General features: G+C 37.4%; 1 protein-coding gene across 1 annotated transcript in view; it reads left to right on the top strand.

The window, feature by feature from the left end:
• The window catches only part of SEMA3C (semaphorin 3C), a 183,465-nt gene that overhangs the window by 81,795 nt on the left and 82,431 nt on the right, over positions 1-19,239 (top strand). The window contains exons 3-5 of the mRNA XM_019661576.1: positions 11,153-11,313; positions 12,412-12,474; positions 15,523-15,597. Of these exons, the coding sequence (XP_019517121.1) occupies positions 11,153-11,313; positions 12,412-12,474; positions 15,523-15,597 (299 nt within the window). The remainder of the gene's footprint in view (positions 1-11,152; positions 11,314-12,411; positions 12,475-15,522; positions 15,598-19,239) is intronic.

The following is a 19,239-nucleotide window of genomic DNA, read 5'->3' as shown; positions in this document are numbered from 1 at the left end:
TTTAACAACAGCTTTCATTAGCCTGAGAAAATGTTTTCCATATCTTTATATCTCTACATAAAGACTTGTAATAACAGCTTAGTATTGTATTTAGAAGTACACTCATGTACACCAGTCTCTAGTTCCAATTGTTATTATATTCCTCTCCTTTTTATTTATTATTATTAATATTGTTATTATTATTATTTGCCTTTCTCTTGTTATGTTTCTGCTTTTGTTTTGCTAACCACCTGGGGTTAGTATTCTCATTTTGGACCCACTGTTTTTTAATACCTTATCCCAAGGCAGCTTTTCCAGATGTGTCAAGATCTTTAAAAAGGAGGTGTCAGATGAAGGGTTTCTTTCTCTATAAGTTTATCTCCCTTATTTACATCTCAAGTGGACACTGAAACTGAGGCCTTCCTGACAGCAGGAAAGCTCACCATACTGTCCTCTACAGCTTAGCAATAGGTCCGGATTTGGCCCTACTTTCCAGAAGTTACTTTCTTCCACTTCAGAGATGCTCAAAACATCTTAGCTATTCCCTGATTGCATATTCTTCATAGAGGTAGAATCCAGCTACCAATTCCCATACAAGGAGCCAAAGACTGGCACCTAACATCTTTAAAGTCTGCTCTCATGTCACTCAAGTGAGTTTAGAGAAGGGAATTCAGAATTTATAATCCTCCTGTTTATTGAACTACACAGGATAAAAAGAATATGCGTTAGGAATGGGGAAAGTCTTGGGTTTTGGTTTAGCTTCATTTTTTCAGAAAAGTCAGCTGTGATCATATTTCTATAATAGGTTTTTAAACAGACCGTTTCTTCCTATCAGTTATAGTGATATGAAGGACTATATTAGCTTTGTGGATATTCTGCAATGATAGATGACACTTGTAAAGTGAGAAAAGGGGGATTATTTTCATGGACATTTTTATTGCTGCAGGGAACATTAGAGATCATTCTGGTTAATAAATAACCTCATTCTTCCTTTTGTTTTGTAGATATAAGACTTAGGTGGGGGATCCCCAGTCTGCTAATTCCAAAGCTGTCCCCCAATTTACCTTATCTTTGAATAGCAATAAATTATTGCACCGCAATTATTGAAATTTGATAGCATTTTTTCTCATTTTATTGTTTCATGCTCATAATTTTTAACCTTTTACGTTCATAATTTTTAACCTTTTATGCTTATAATTTTTAACCAAGATTAGAAGATCATAAAATTCAATATAGCAGAAAAAAGGTAGAATATGAATGAACAAAAACTTGGTCTCATATTCAGAGATAGCTTAGCTGTAGAACTTTATAGAAGACAGAGTGGATCTTAGCAAGTCATACAATGTAGTCCCCACCCCCAAATCTATGGCATTTTGGACCATGTCGAATGATCTTCCACTTCAGACAGCCTTTAAGAGAAGAGAAAACCACAAAGGGAAATTGAGTAAATGTCAGCAGCCCTGAGACCTGACCTCATCTGGAGGACCAAGGAAGTCTTCATGAAGCAGTTTAAATTATATTTAAGCTACTGCTTGAGTTATGAGTAGGAGTTAGAAAAAAGCAGGAAGACTCCTGTCAGCAGGAGGAAATAAGGTGTGCAAAGGCCCTGAGGCAGAAAGGAGGAAGGCAAGTTTGAAGATGTGAAAAGAAGACCAGGAGGGTGAGAACACAGAGGAAATAAGCAAGTACAGTCGTGATGGTTGAGATTTTCTAGTGAGGTAATCTGGAACCAGATCATGGCAGTATTTAAAGGACATGTTAAGAAGTTTGGATTTTGTTCATTCAAGACAAGATGAGAGAGTTTAAAAGTAGAGTGCCGTATAATTTAACATTCAAACCATGGATCTTTTGCGTGCAAAGGAGGCACTATTTGCTGGGAAAGCAGCCACGGACTGGGTTGTCTGGGACAAGCCACCAAGAGAGTCATCCCCCTGAAAGACCCCTGTGTACAGGCTAATGTCCCCTCCTATGGAATGCCTGGGAGATACATTCTGTATTCACTGTAGCCCTTGCCTGGCCAGGCTTACTGAACAGACCTGTTTCCCTTAGTCCTTCTTTCATCCATTTGGCATTTTCTCCCACTTAGCTAATCATGCCCATCCGTCAAAACACGTAGAAAAGTGGAACCTCTTACCTTCTACATGAAGCTCTGTCTCACTTCGCTCTCCCATTCATGGAGGCTTTCTCAGACTTGCTAGGATGATTTAGTGAGAACAGCATCCCTGAGAATTTCATCATTCTCAAGTTGCCAGAGTGTCGTCTCCCCACTCCGCACCTTGCTCCCCAAGCTGACAAAGAAAATTTGAGAGGCTGAAGTACTTTTTATGTTGCATTTGATAGTGCACAGACTCATGTGCCTGGAAGGAACATGATAGAAACCCAACATGTAGGTGTTGAAATTATCTGATTTGCAAAACAAGAGGGTATCCAATTGAGTTGACAGATTAAGCAACCCACCCTGCTTTGAATCCTGGTTTAAGCCCCTTCTACTCATTACTTTGCCACCTTGGTTAGATTGCTTGTTTTGGCTGAATTTTAGTTTCTTTCTGTGTGGAACAGGAATAATGGTAAGGCCTAACTAACACAGAGGCTTTGAATGCAAATTAAATGAACTAACTTTATAAAGACCGAATAGAGTTATTCCTACTGGTAAACCCACAAGTGGTAGCTCTTTGCAACTATTATTTTTGAGCAGATGTGTTTTTTTAACATGCCTTTCAGTCTCTCTGTGCCATAGGAATTAGGGGCTGTTTCAGTTTCCTGAAGTTTCACTGCTTTTGTTTTTATCTGCCTGTTTGTCCTGAAGGGACAGGTGAATTTCAGTTTCTAATCCAGTTTCAAAATAGCCTCTGGGAAAGGATGAGTCATTTAAACCCATTCTACTTAATTCTTCTGAGATAAGAAATTTGAGAGAGGAAATATTCTGTGGGTAGCCATATCACTGAAATAAAAGATAACCTAAGGATTTACTTTGTAATCTAGATGTGCCTTCGGCCTGAGGGAGAGCTGTTTATGTTGAGGACTTCTGGGTGGGCTAGCCAAACAGAATACAGTTATGGGGCACATAACGATGGATGTTTCAGTCAAAGACCATATTACCACGGCATTCCCATACGATTATAAAGGGTTATAAGCAAAAAGTTTGTGATGTTGAAAGAAAAGGCTGGACCCAACCATGGTACTGAATTTACTGCTAGCTCTGGGTGGTTTAAATAGACGACGAAGCTCAGCGCACTGTCCACCCACCTTGCTGGCCGCTGGGACAGAGTTGTCCAGGGAGGGAGAGGAGCGGGCGGGGAGGAGGGAGCCGGAGCCCGCCCCTGCACGCACAGACCCACAGGCCCACGCATACACTCCTGCGCTCAAACTCACTTCCCTTCCTCCCTCGCTCACCCTTCTCTCTCCTTCTTCTCCTCCCTCTCCTCCTTTTATTCTCATCTCTAACTTTGTCTCTCAGGGTCTCTTTTGCTGTGCTCTCCCTTTCCCCTTCTCTCCCTTCTCTCTCTCCCATTCTTCCTCTCTCTTCTTTTTTTTTTTTTTAGATTTTTTTAATTGGGGAATTGGGGGAGGGGAACAGACAAGTTGCTGTCCTTTTCTGTTCTTCAGTCTAGTTGTGAAGGATGTTGCTTCACTGGCCCATGTTGGTATTATCATTATGCTCTTCCCGGGGGGCGGGGGCAGATCGGTCGCTGGCCTCTGGACAGCCGCTCATGGTGGCTCTTGGAAACTCAATCTGGCTGCCGGCCACACATGGTAGTTTATGGCAGCCCACTGCAGCAGGGGCTGCAGCCTATGCTGTTGCTGGCAACTCATGGCAGCCCAACTCCAGGTCGAGCTGTTGTTCAGCATCTTAGCTGTAGAGGGCAGTGTCACTGGCCCTCATGCGGGATCTGAACCGGGGCCCTACTGCTCAGAGCTGGTGTCCCAAGCCAGCTCCCAACCAACACGCCACTCAGCTGTCCCTCCCTTTCTCTTCTTGGCATCTACTCTCCCTCCCAGAGTGCCTCTCTCCACAGCCCTCCTCTTTTATCTCCAGGACTTGTGGGTAGATTTGCACAGCTTCTACTGTACCTTTCCTGTTTAGATACACAAATAGCATTGTGGTACAGTTGCCTACGGTGCTCAGTATAGTAGTATGCTGTACAGGCTTATAGCCTAGGAGCAATAGGCTATACCACGCAGCCTAGGTGTGTAGTGGGCTGTACCACTAGGTTTGTGTAAGCACTCTATGAAGTTCACACAATGACACAACCACCTAAAGACTCATTTCTCAGAATGTAGCTCCATCATTAAGTCACGCGTGACTATAACAGAATGTAAGATAAGATTCGGAATTGTCATAAGGTCATGGTATCTTCATATTTACATCCTCTTATTTGAGCAAGTGTCTAACCTGCTGTGATAAGAGCTCACTAAATCTGTATTAAATACATAAATTAATAGCACATCAAGAACATTAAATGTAATTAATTAATGGGTAATTGTTGCATATGCTTCAAATAGACCCCTGGGAGTTGATTTTCAATGAAGTAATCTTTTGTTTATTTTTGAAATTTTAAAAGACCAAAGATAATTTAGTATTCTAAGTAAATGAGTTCCCCTTCTTACAGTTTAACAAATATATATTATTCATAAAGAGAACCCTGGACTCTCTGCCCTCCTCCACCAAAAGTCACATTTCTGAGCACATGAATGAATTCTTATTGACTTAAGTCACTTCAGATGTGAACATCATTGACTAGTTTAACAGAGAACAAAGGTTAGTACTTACTGTGTTTAAGGGGAGAGTGTCATTTACAGAAAGAATGTTTTATTGTATATTAAACTATGTCGTAATGCTACAGCAATGTATTGACTATATTCAGGTGGACCCAGAGACTTACATTACTAGGGTTGATATTTTGGGGGAATGTATTGTTTTCCCAGCCTTGGTTAAATTATCAAGGCTCACAAATAATTCCTATTACAAAGAAAAGCCGATGTCAATACATGAATTTCAGGTAAGCATATTGTGCTACAAATTTTCCCTCAGAGAACATTGGCATGGAAAGCATGACAGTAATTTTCCATCATAGAATGCTACCATAATGTAGATTTCAGGATAGAAGCGTGCAGTTTTTTTGTTTTGTTCTGTGTTGTTTGAATACTGTTTCCCAGGAGATTTTCCCAGGGACTTAGAGACCTACATTGCCCTTTATGGGGCCACTGCATTTCCTAATACCACATGCTCTCAGCCAAAGTTCCTTCTCAATCAGTTGAGCGTGTCCTGAGAAATAACACAACTAGTTGTACCTCCAATGCTGTAAAAAGGATGACATCATTATTAAGATTTAAAGAACTGTAGGTCAGTGCCACTCTTTCACTTGTTTACATGACAGACCAGTAATTGTGATTTCCTTCTCTCTGTAGCCACATCATTAAATCAGTCATTTTCTCTAACTGTGGCCAAATCATTAAATCATTCACTGACTTAAGTTGGATCTACATTAAACCAAAATAATGGATTTGTCAGTGATTCTTTTTCTAGATAAAAATCCTTGATGTTTTGAACTCATCTCTATATTAAAAAAAAAAAAAGTTTTGTTTTTTTTTTTTGTGTGTGTGTATGTGTGTATGTTTTTTCCCAAGCCCCAAAGTTCAATTATGGCTAACTAACAGCATTTTAACAAAATAGCCTTGGTTTCTAGGCTCCTAATAGGGGCTCTTCTAAAGTAAATCTTCCTTGGTTAACAGCTGTCAACTGTCAATGAGTTAAAGGTAATTAAATTTGAAGATAGCTTAATGGCTCAGAAAAATAGATAAAATCCTTGGACCAGAAAGGTCTTAAGTTAATGCAGTTATTACTCCCTGTGGTATTTGAATTCATGCACGAAATTGATTATTTTCTAATGAAACAGGTAAAGAAGAGAACTGCCTTCGTTTGTTACTTACAAGTAGCATTCAGTGGAGGCTATTTTCCCAGCTAAGATCACATTCTTGGTTTTGTTTTATTATAAATTAAGAAGAGATGGGAAAAGAAAAAAAGAAAAATATTTTGAAAAAATACCCAAACTAAGCAAACCATGGTAGAAAGGGTGAGAAAGTAGCAAGTAGGGGCTGTGAACACTCCAAAGATGTATCAGTTAGTAAGGATTTCAACAACAAAAATGAAAGCTTCAACTCAAGGTGCCTAAAAAAAAAAAAAAAACAAGGATTGTTGAAAATATTATACAACAGAAGTAATACAGTTATCAAGCAGTTCTGGGGTTAGTTCAGAGATTAAATGATTTCTTAAGGAATTTAGTTTTTTGTTTGTTTTTTGTAAATTTCTGCTTGCCATTCCCAGCTAGTAATCTTCTTGGTAGCTGCAGCTGCTGCAAGTATCGTATGTTCACATACCAATGTCCAGAGGCAGAAATAAAAATCACTTCTTTTTTTGAGCAAGTTTTTAAGACCCAAGAAACATCTTCCAATAACCCTGCAGGAAGCTCTCCTTTAAATCTCATTGACCAGAACTTGCCACATTTAAACCACTCACTCGCTGGGGGATGGGACCAGTATGGTTAGCATACATCAGCTCTGCCAACAGGAGAGAAAAGGAAAATGTCTGTTAGACAAAGGGGCAACAGTGTGTCCGCTGAAAAGAGCACACATTGATCCTGGGTTATGGCTGGTGCTGGAACATTCTTTGAGCTTTGTGTTAATATAAGCAATTTGTATATGAGAAAATCAAAACTGGGAGAAGTGAGGTAGCTACAAAAATTACATGTTTAAAACATGGTGAAGCTGGGATTTCAACTCAGAATTGTATGATTCCAATTCTTTAATCTCTCCACAATATCATACTATCGTCTCTACACCACGATTCACTCTCAGTTTTAATAATAGTGCTACTGTTTTTGGATCTAACAATCAATTTATCTCTGTGGCTTTGCTTTTCACTTCAGATTTACTCTTCCTCAAAGCTATCTGCTTACTCTGAGAGCTTCACATAATCCATGAGAATAACTGGAAATCTCTACCAGCAGATGTGATGTTTCTAATGGCAAATGGGTTATGTAATTTTACATGTTCGTGAGACATGTCTGCTTTGATTTGAATTTAATCTATCAACACTGAAGTAATCTTTTTCCCAAAGAAATTTTAAATCCCCCCAAAGTAGTAAAGGCACGTTCATTTCTCCTGGTTCTTAGTTTACAACTTTGGGGGGGGGGGAGCCTTTATATCTTCTTTTTACACCAAGACTAACTTCATAGAAAATCATTCCAAATCATTTAAGCATTTCTCACATCAGCTCTTGCCTTTCATTTCTAGCATATCAGGTCTTTGTAGACATCATATCTGGAACAACATCTTTTAGTTTTCTAGTTTCACATATTCCAAAATTATCATGCATACTTAAAAAAAATACTTTCGTTAAAAATGATTCTATTTTAGGCCGGCCAAGTGGCATGGTGGTTAAAAGCTGGCTTGGGATGCCAGTGGGCCCCAGTTTGGATCAAACATATGAGGGCCAGTGACACTGTCCTCCACAGCTAAGATGCTGAACAACAGCTCAACCTGGAGCTGGGCTGCCTTGAGTCACTGGCGACGGTGTAGGCTGCAGCCCCTGCTGCATTGGGTTGCTATGGGCTACCATATGTAGCCAGCAGCCAGCGTGAGTGGCCAGCAGCTGCTGTGAGCAGCCAGCAGCCGCTGTGAGCAGCCGTCCAGAAGCCGGCTACTGATCTGCCTCGCTCGGGAAGAGCGCAATGATGGTGCCAACTTGGGCCAGTGAAGCAACGTCCTCCACAACTAGACTGGAGAACAAAAAGGACAGCAACTTGTCTGTTCCCCTTCCCCCAATTCCCCAGCGCTGTTCCTATCCCCCAATTCCCCAATAAAAATCTTTAAAAAAAAAAACATTCTATTTTACTTGTCTGCTCAGATAATTTGAGTAGATTATTCCACATGTGAAAAAAGAAATAGTAAATATATTGATAAATATAAATCAGGAAATTTAGTCCTCTGTATTTCTCCACATGGAAGGAATTGTTTTACATATTTTGCAGGCTGTAGCTTGATGTCTTGTCCCAAGTCCTAATAAGAAGTAACCCATTTAAACCCATGTCACTACATGACAGGCACCCTTTGAGCATGTGAAGTGTATTGATTAACAATGAAACTTCACCAGACCCCTGTTGTGTAAGTACTATTATTATTATGACTTTGCAGATGAAGATACTGGAGTACAGAGGGATAAAGACATCTGCCAAGTACATATAGAAATGAGACAGCAAAAGGATCAAATATATAGTGATGGAGGGAGAACTGACTCTGGATGGTGAATGCACATTGTGATATATAGGCAATGTATTGAAGAATTGTACCTGAAATCTATGTAACTTTACTAACCATTGTCACCCCAATAAACTTTAATTAAAAAAGAAGAAAAAGAAATGAAATGGCAGAGCCAGGATTCAGACTCCAGTGGTTAGTGACCAGAGGCCATAAACTCAGTCACACTTTACATCTTTAGTCTGGAGAGTTATTTATTGAAGAGGTATTTGTTGAACATCTATTCTGCACCCTAAGCTATACCCAACTCTTGATGTGTTTTACAGAAAAATTACACAACCATGAATCTGCACCATAGGACAAAAAGTAAGCTTTATAAACACCTGGATTTTAGTCAAAATCAAGGCAGCCTGTGTCTTCTCCAACCTTTGAGTGACACTTGGTGGATTCTTTCTTCTCTCTTATGTTCTGAGCTCTTGGATTTATGTTCCCCCTATTTCAGCAATAACCTGTGGTCTAGCAGGATCTGACATTTTTCCTGATGAAATTCACTGCACTTTCTTGCTCTCCTCCTGAAGGAAGCTGTCCCAGTTCCTAGGCCAATGGCACAACCACTGCCCACTGCATCGCCTGTCTATGACACCTAGTGGGGCTCAGTACTAGGTTTGCACGCTGCACAGTGCTCACCATCTCAGATCCCCCATTTGCAAAGATTCGTCCTCTAGTTTCTTGTTTAAATAATCTTTCAGTGTATTGTGTTCTTGTACCCTCTCATGATCTACTTCTCAAGATTCTTCTGAAATATTTTTCTAACTTCTTACTAGTTTTTTTCACATAAAAAGTCCAGCACTTGACTGTCATATGGAAAGAGTATTAGATCTTATCTTTTAAGATCATCTGTTAGTAATTTTAGGGATCTTGCTCCTTAAATTGAAAAAACAAAAAAGTAGGAAAATATGTATGTTATCTAATCCCATATGTTCTTATAACATGATTCAAATTTGATAATATTAATACTACTAGTAATAATTATTAGACTTTACTGCATACTTCCTCTGCCAGTCATTTAAAATATTTTACATGTATTAAATCAATTAATTTCCATGGGAACTCCTGGTAGAAGGTACTATTTATTATTGTAGCGTTTTACAAATGAGGAAATGAAAGCACAGCAAGGCTAAGTAACTTTTGTTCAATGTCACAGGAAGCTAGGCACCACAGCCTGGCTTCATAATCTCAGTGCTACTCCCATGGCGCTTTCAGACTATTGACCTGATCTACAAGTCCCTGAAAGATATGGCAGACACTCTAAACTGGTGTTCTCAGAAAACAGGTTAGATGCGTGACTTCTCTATCTTCACATGTGAGATGTGGTCCGAGTGTTCATGGAATGTAGGTCATGGCTTCCTATAAGAATTATTATAATTTCTTTCTTTGTTTTTTAAGATTTTATTGGGGAGTTAGGGGAGGGGAACAGTGTTGGGAACCAGCCAAGTTGTTGTTCTTCAGTCTTCCTTGTGGAGGGTGCCAGTCGCCATCTGGCTGCCCGGTGGCAGCTCATGGTCTCTAAGATCAAGGTGCCAAGTTCATTCAGTCTTAGTTGCAGGTGGGTATAGCCACCATCCCATGTGGGAGTCGAACCAGCAGCCTTGTTGTTAAGAGCGAACGCTCTATCTATTGAGCCATCTGGGCAGCAGCTCAGCTCAAGTTGCTAAGTTCAGTCTTAGATGGGTGGGCATAGTCCACCATGGAACAGGCAATCTTGTTATTACACAAGCTGAGCCATCCTGCCACCTGTTGGCAGCTCAGCGACAGCTCAGCTCAGGCGTAGAGTCACTTTCCCATGTGGAAATCGAACCACCGGCCCTGTTGCTCAGAGCTTGAGCTCTTAAGCCAACTCCTAACCAACTGAGCCACTCGGCCAGCCGAGAATTGTTATAATTTCCAATTTCGGTTTAAGTCACACCACAGCCCTATCAGAATGTCTAAAAGTGTATTTGTGATTCAATGACTAAAAAATTAGAAATAGTTCACCATTGAAACAGAAATCCCTGAAAGCAGACAGTGTTGTAGAATTTTTTATTCTCTTAAGATCGTAATCAAAAGAACAAAGAAAACCTGAACCATTTGAATGGGAAAGTCTTAAATTGTGCAAAAGAGCATTTTGACTTTAAAGAAAATTGAATCTGTTATAATTGTAATATTGATTTTTATTGTCATGGTGTATTTATTGCTTTCAATGTTCAGCAATACAGGCACATTTCATGTAAAAGAAGATGAATGAACATGAGTCACTAATCATTGGGATACTGAAATCGAAAAATCTGAAAATTCATATTTTTCCTTTTGATATATACTTAAGCCTTCTGTCATTTAAACACCATTGCCTTCTGAATGAGATATAATGGGAAAAATAGGTTTCTTTTAAACTAATTTATAGAAAAATATGTTACGCTTGTTAGAATTATGTTGAGGAAGTGTTCAACAACAAAACATGATGAGAGACTAGGAAGATATTCACACTGTCATTGTTTGTTGGTTGGTTGATTGGGGTTCTTTTGTTGTTGTTCAATCTGTTCACTTACTATATTTTTTTTGGTTGATATGTTTTAACTAGTTTTGAGCTGATAACAGCCAGGAATAAAACTGAGTTGAGATTCTTACAAAATGTGAATAATTTTGTGACCAAATAGTATCACCATAAACTTTAACATTGCATTCATTGATTTATGTTTTACCTCAGCATAGAGGCAATAAATAAACATATCTTCTGAGGCAACTCTATTTTGAAATTAATTCAGGGAGAAAAGGTATCTTCACTTTTTTGGTAAATATTTCTGTAAGGTAATTTTCATTAAAATTATAAAATCATAGAACCAAGGTACTCTGTTTTCACTTGCTCTGTTCACTATTTTAGAGCTTCGAGAAACCAAGACCTCTGAACACTTCAGCCTGTCCCACCACCCTTTAGACTACAGGATATTATTAATGGATGAAGATCAGGACCGGATCTATGTGGGCAGCAAAGATCACATCCTTTCCTTGAATATTAACAATATAAGTCAAGAACCTTTGAGTGTAAGTTTATTACTTTCATGAGGGCAGTGTTGACCCTAATGGGCCCTTTTTTTCTTTAAAAACTTCAAATACAATGAAAAAACTATGTATTTTATTAGAAAAATAGAAAATAAGGCCACATGTTAATGAGTAATCGGAAGTTAATACTTATTTCATGGACCAAAAATATAATACATTCAGTTCTCCTTGTCTGATCTCATAGTTTTTAACAGTCTAACACCTGAATCTAAATGAGAAAGTAGATCCTGTGTGTACAGATATAGAAAGAAAAAAAGAAAAGCACGGAGTGTAGCGTGAAAAAAGGGTCAGATTAAAGGAAGAGCTACCTCGTCATCTGTGTGGAATCCAAGAAGGCCTTAAAAGGAGCCCCGTTATTAAATGACTGCTCTTTGATCAAGTGTGGCCTGTATTTATCGTTCTGCTGCACAACAAGGAAGTCAGTTGAGCTTCATTGGCATAAAGAAATAAAAGTAGGTTAATTATAAATTTATTACAGCAAGGAGATTTCTGAACTTATTATTTTAACAATGTGCAACAGACAATTAAAAAATATAATCGCTGCCAGACCTAACCCAAGGCTATAATGACTTGGAATGCTAATACAATTTCAAAGAGGTACTGTCTTAGATTTTATCCAAGTTATTTTAACTGTTGACTTACCTAGGGGCCCATTTTAAGGAAATCTACCAGCCTGAATGTCTGGTTTACCAAAAACAATATTAAGCTGAGATAGCAATATAAATGTAAATTCATTGTGATATAAGCAGTTGGGAAAAGTGGACTATCATTCAAAAAGAAGGAAATATACATTATGTTTTGCACATTAATAATGATGCTATATTAATATTATACCATTAGTAAATGGCACATACTATTAAAAGTCTGTTGTTGAGAGAAAAATGGATGGAAGGAATAAAAACATAATTTTTAGAAGAAAATAAGAAAATATGAAGTTCATAAAATGAAAGAAGAAAGCATTTTGAAGTAGGAATATAGAATACCTTTCAGAAACCTATGAGCATACAGTAAATGAAGAGCATTGAGCTGTCATATATACTAGTGAGATTTATACAACCTTTATTTTCCTTTTCTGAGCAGGTTTTCTGGCCAGCATCTACAATCAAAGTCGAAGAGTGCAAAATGGCTGGCAAAGATCCCACAGTGAGTGCTTAGAAAAAAAAAAAAACACCCCATAACTTAAATATTTGGTCTTTGAATCCATGTACCTTGAATGCAGCCAAGAGTGAGACCACGGGTGTTGGTGTTTTAAATTCTCTGCTGGACACATAATGAAAAATGTAAATGCAAAGAAATTGGAACTCTTAAACACTGTAATTTAGGAATTCCTGACTAGGTAGAAATGTCCTGCTTTGCTTTCATTATTGCACCCTGACACTTTTCATGATGGATTTCAGTAATAACGCCTATTCCAAGTGGATTCAACCTGTGGAATTCTCAGCAGGCTGCTGAAATAATGATAATGCAAGTATCTGGATCAAGTCCCAGATACCATGTGGGCTTTTCCAAAGAAAGATTCTCAGCAAAAGGGTTGTGGTTAGCCAGCACATTCCAGAAGCATAAATCACTAGTGATGACTGGTATCTTTATTAATTAAAATTAACCATAGGAACAAAAATCGAGGCACATATAAATATTAATAAATTTTCAATGTGTAACACTTGTACAAATCATGTTCCTTTAGGTATTATAGGAGTCCATATAGAGTCAAGGAAAGAATCTATATGGATTTCTACAAACATCTTGCAGAAACTGACAGACTATTCTTGAATATTGTGAGAAATATATGGAGCAGATATTTAACGCACACCGTCATTTGATGTTCATAATGAACCACATATGTCATCTCACCTTCTTATCTCAAATCATGATAAATAACACAGGGGATCCAAGTATCAAAGTCACCCACTCGTATACAAATGACTTGGTAAAAAAGTTTCTTTATTCATCTATTCATGCTTTCAATCATTCATTTAACTCATATTGATTGATCATCTAGTAATGCATCTAGCATAGTATTAATTGCTACAGACGTAATTTTGTGCCATAGTAGACATATTTGTCTCTCATTGACTTTATTATCTTGTTGGAGATGTCAACATTAATCAAATTAGCATGGAAATGCGTGATAATGCAGGTATGAGATTGAAATATGGTAAATGGGTAGCAAAATTAGTAAGTGTACACACACACACACACACACACACACACACACACACACACGAGTCAGATCTGAGGTCATAACAAATAATAGCCTTGACTTAGTGTCAAAAATTTTGACTAAACACATCATTATAAGTGTAGAGGTAAGAAATGCTAACTTCAGGGAGAAGGCTGTGCTCTGAGCCTTGGTGGTACTTCAGAGATTCACCAGGTTGGTTCAAACAAGTTTAAGACTAATCCTTATGGAAAGAGAAACTGAGGGAGTGAAACTTTTCTTTTCGTTGACTCTTTTAAAACAGTCCTAGGTGTAAGATTTTGAAGAGCTCAGTGTCAAGGCTGGGCCCCAGAACGCCCTGGCGTGTAGACTCTCCAGGTCTCACTGGGGGGTGTTTTTGGCAAGAGGGCCCACCAGTGGGTCTCACTTGTTCAGCTTCACAATTCACATGATAATTTTAAAATGGACAGAAGGAGCTTGCAGGAACACATTTGGTACCCACAGGATCTTCCGGACCACAGTCTAGAGGAAAAAATACAGAAAAATGTGGAAGAATCATTCAAAAGCATACATTACAATTGCCTTCTGGGGAACCAATAGTAGAATGAAGTTTAATGTTGTAGAGTACTTTTTTTTTTGTCCTGTGAAGATATTATTTCATTAATTATGTGAATTAAACTATTTTCTTTCACTATTTAATGCAGATATTTTTCCCACTGATTTGTATCTGATCATGACTTGCTTTTTGCCACAATAATATCCTGTGGCTGTAATTACAGGATTTAATTGTCCTTTGTTCAGAAAGACTTTTATTTCCCATTCATACGAACTACCACAGGCAGAATACGTAGGATTTGGATTCCTTTGCACATCCTCGTTGCAAAAATGGCTGTTGATTGTTCTGAAGAATCTTAGCCAAGTCATTTGAAGTCTTTCTCCCTTTGGCACAACAGAAATGCTCTGTCATTTGCATTCTTATAATTAAAAGTCATTAGATGAAAGTGTCAGTACATGCTTATGTTTTCTCAGTTTCACCATGCTGTAATATCATTCATAGATACCCTTAAATTCTGCTCTACAGCCAATTAGTACACACAACATAAGTAACTGGTGGAGGGTTCTGCTCCAGTACAGCCAACATTGTTGGGTCCTGGGGAATAATAATCAAACCAGCTCTTTCAAATACATGTTTGTCTATGCAAGAGAAGAGAAGGTTTGACAAATCCATCTCCTTTCACACATGTGACCTTTAATCAGACCACAGGAAAAAGGCCAGTGGTAGAAAATTGAAGTTAAATAAGCCTTTAGAAGTTCTACAGAACAACATATTTTTATTACACTTTTCAATGAAACCACATGTTAAAGAATCTCAACTCTCTTGGCATAAACATCATAAATATCTAATTACTTCATATTTCATATAATTACTTCATATTGGGAATTAAATGTTTTAATTGGCATGAATCAATTAGATATTGTGAAGAAACCAGAGATGAATAAGATGGACTTCCTATGTTTAAGAGTCTTTGCAATACACTAGAGATTATGAGACATAGATGCAATAATTATCAAATAACAATAGCCCACATTGAATGGAATGGGCCAGCACTGTTTTGAGTGCCTCATTTTAATCCTCATAACAATGCTACGAGATGGAAAGATGGATATTATTAAAATAAAGAAACAAAATCACTTAGACAGTGAGGAACTTACTCAAAGCTGCACTACTAGCAAGTGAGGGCTGCTGTCTGCCTCGCTCATATGGCTGTAGACCCTGCACCTTAGTGGATAAAGCATGGCGCCTCACTTGGAAGAATATGGTAAATGCCAAGGAAACACATGAAAGACAAAGAAAAAACACAGTGCAGCTGGGATCCTTAGGAAGGCTTGATAGACAAGGCGGAGGCTCTGTGGTCTTATGCTAACCTTTCCTTATTTTATTTCAACGATACTGTTAACTTTTTCCTCTTTCAACCTTTGGTACATACTACATGTAATTCTCTTGTTGCTTAATTCACTTCCTATATTTTTAGCCTGGGAATCATCTACTCATCCTTTCAAGAGCGTGCAGATGTCACTTCTCTGGAGAGGCTTTTTTCCCCACTTGGGACTGAGCAGGCTTTTGTGTGCACCTGAAACACTCTAGCGCTTGCTTCACCGCGTTTTTAACTATAACTCTCCCCTCATGATTGGAAATACCGTGTGCTAAGTGTCAGTATCCCCAGGGCCCATGTCTGTATTTAGCTACTTCATAAAATCTGAACAAGATCTGAAAAAAAAAAAAAATGGAGATGGAAGCGAGCAAGCATGGGAACCTGTTCCAAGTGATTGTCAGAGGTTAATGGAGCCACACAGTGGACGATGAGCTTATGAATGCCCTTCGATTCATGTTTGCAGTAAATTTGTTATGCACACATATTTTATGCACACTTTGGTTAAATGAAAAAAATTTGCTTTTAAGTATTATATTAATCAATTACTGAGGAAAACATAAACTAGTGACAATTAAAATCCATACTGCTGTAACAACTGAAAGAAAAAAATAAAACCCAGAATCAAGCACCCCTTATTTCTTGAGATTTTTTACTTATATCAAATTTTAAAGTTATAAAAAATAACACTTAATTATTAGAAAATAATTCAATGTAATTTAAAATTTGACCCCAGGTAATAATATATCATAATACTATAATAATCTAATATTCGTAAAGAAAATAAATGATCATGGTGGGACTATAGCTAATTTTCTGCCTCAGATAAAGAGACTATAACCTCTCCCATTTTCCTTTCTACCCCTATGTATTCACGTTCTTACATACTCCCTTTATTTCTAGTGTTAATATTTTACTCATTCTAAGTAAATTGAGCTTAAACAATAGGGCATGCTATTAAATATATCCAATGAGGTAGGGTATAATGATTGTTCTAAGTAAATGCTATAAGAGATCATTGAAAAATTAAGCATGATTACATTTATTTAGATGTATAAGACATATTCATTACATGCACATCATGTCAAACTTAATTTATTCATTGTAAAATACCAGTGTCCTTTTTTTTGTGTGTGACCAGAGGATTCTAAACTACTGGAAGATAGATTTTCTTTAGTAATAAACTTACCAAAATAACCTTGATTTATTCCCCAGAACAAAGAAGTGTTGGTCAAGAAGGTAAAAGAGGTATTTTTTTTCCATTACATAATATGGACCTTGAAGGGTCAATATTTAAAGCCTATTCACCTGTGCTCCGGATTTATTTTTTAAAACATCTATTTTTAAATTATATAACTAATACATGTTTAATACAGAATCTTTGAAGGCCTAGAAAAGCATGTAGAAAGCAACAGAAAACAATCTCGTATTAGCTCTTTGACCCTGGAGACTTAACCTCTCTGTGTCTTAGTCTTCTTATCTGTGTAATGGGCATACTTATAGTGCCTACCTTACCAGATTGTTAAGAGGATTAATGAGTTAATATTTGTAGAGAGCTTAGAGCAGTACACAGTACACAGTAAGTTCTGTATTACTATTAAGTAAATAAAATAAATCCCATATCCAAACATAATAGCTTAAAAAGTGGAGGTGTAACCTTTCTGCATTTTATTATATGACATATATGTATATAAATAAATTGGCATTATATTCTGTACAATGTTAGCAGTCTGATGTTTTATTTAGCCTTGTAGCAGGAAATAGTTTTGAAATAGAGTTAAACAATAAAAAGAAAGCATAAGTGGTACTGCATTTCACTGAAGTCTCGTACCCCAGACCTTTGATGGGTTTCTACTATGGTCAGAGCCTGTACTCACCTCTGTGCAGGACAAATGCCCTCTACACCTCACAGGTTTGTACTCACAACTGGAACCGAGACTATGTATGTGTATGAAAGAATCTAAGGTCTAACCCTGTGTATCTCTATTATGTGCCAGACACTATTCCAAAAGCTTTATTGTTATTTTCCTCACAACAAATATTATCATCATCATTTACAGATAAAAAGATTGAAGCACAGAGAAGCTAAATAAATATCTTGAGCTCAAATAGCTAGTAAAAGATAAAGCCAGGGTTTGAACCCTGGTCACCTGGCTCTGAGATTTGTATACTTGAATCTGCTCTCTGTGCCCATCTGAAGACTATGGCGTGATGACAGACCAACTCTAATTGCCTCCCTGGTTTCATCAGACAATAATCCACCACCTGCTCTAGGCGCTATTCCCCAAGGAACTCATGCATTGTCATGCTTCCATTTTTCTGTTCATGCTCTGTTTCCTGTTGGAGTGTTCTTTCCTTATGCTTTTGCCTGTCAAAATCTCTAGCTTATGCTGCAAGTTCAATTCCAATGACACCCCTTTCAAACCTTTACCCCCAGTTCAGCATTACTCATTCTCCCTTCTTTCCTTCTGTAGTACACTCTGGAAAGCATATCTCTATTATAGCATCCACCACAACCTATTATGCTCTCCTTTCTCTGAAAGTAGGAACTGAATCCATTCATTCCAGTGCTGTTAGCAACATTTTCAGTGCTTGTGTACTAGTACACCAAGTTCATAAATATTGGCTGAATGGATTTGACAGAACTGCAGTGGTGTAGGTCAGAAATAATGTGGATGGAAACTAAGACAATCGAAATGGGAAGGACCTAGAACATGATTTTTAATACTTAACTGATTTGTTTTCCTTTTGTGTTTTTCCCTGTGGGGAGGTTTTGAGGGGTACATTGAGCATCATCAAATAGCATGGAAATCTGTCTCATGGTGAATAGACCTCTTCCTATAGAAAAACTGGATAGTGGAGGGTAGCCCTGGTTCAAGACCCAGCCAGCTCAGTCACTTACTCAACCTAGAGCATGTCATCTAACCTCTGTGGAACTCAATTTCTTCATTGCTCAAATGGAACTAGAACTTTGATTGGAACATTTCTTATGAGGATAAAAAATAATTAACCTCAAAGAATTAAGAGCTCTGTAAATATTAATAACAGTTATAAAACCCCCCTCTAACAACTATTCTTAACACAATGACAAATTATAAAGTGGTTAAAAGTACAAGATGTGTTAGACACATCTGTGTTTGAAAATCTGCTTTACTCCTTTCTAGCTATTTGGCCTCAGGCAAGTTAAATAAAAAAGCTATAAGCTTTTCTTTTCTAAAAGGGGTTGATTTGTTGTAAAAAGAAAAAAAAATTGAATGAATGTAAAGTGCCTAAGTAGTATATAATATGTTCAATAAATGTGAGATATAAAGGTAAACACTCAAACCTCCTGGGAAGTAAAAGAGGTTAAATATATATAATGACTATTCCAAAGTCTAGCATGTAATAAATTCTCAACAAGTATTCACCATAATAGCATATACAATATAGATAGACGATAGATAGATAGATAGATATAAACATATACATGAAATAAGTATAATCTGTATTAGAAATTTCAAAGAGATACTAGTGGCTTCTTTTTTTTTTTATTTTTACCAGTACCAGCAATTCATGACTAAATGGTCTATAAAACTCAAGACATTACAGATGGGTTTCTACTGTATTAATAGAGTTGGAATGAATTCATGTTTTATGGAAACATATTATATACAATCCCAGAATGACTAAACTTGAATGTGAGAAAAATAAACACAAGTCTCATTGCTCAGAGATACCCTTAACATAGACATGTTACTATATACACACCGTACTTCATCTGTGCTTTTTCTCTGGAGAAATACATTATCATCTGCAATTATGTAGTCAATTCCCAGGAAC

This window comes from Hipposideros armiger, unplaced genomic scaffold, assembly GCF_001890085.2.
Source record: "Hipposideros armiger isolate ML-2016 unplaced genomic scaffold, ASM189008v1 scaffold_354, whole genome shotgun sequence".
NCBI lineage: Eukaryota > Metazoa > Chordata > Mammalia > Chiroptera > Hipposideridae > Hipposideros > Hipposideros armiger.
This window is presented reverse-complemented; position numbering and strand designations above follow the sequence as displayed.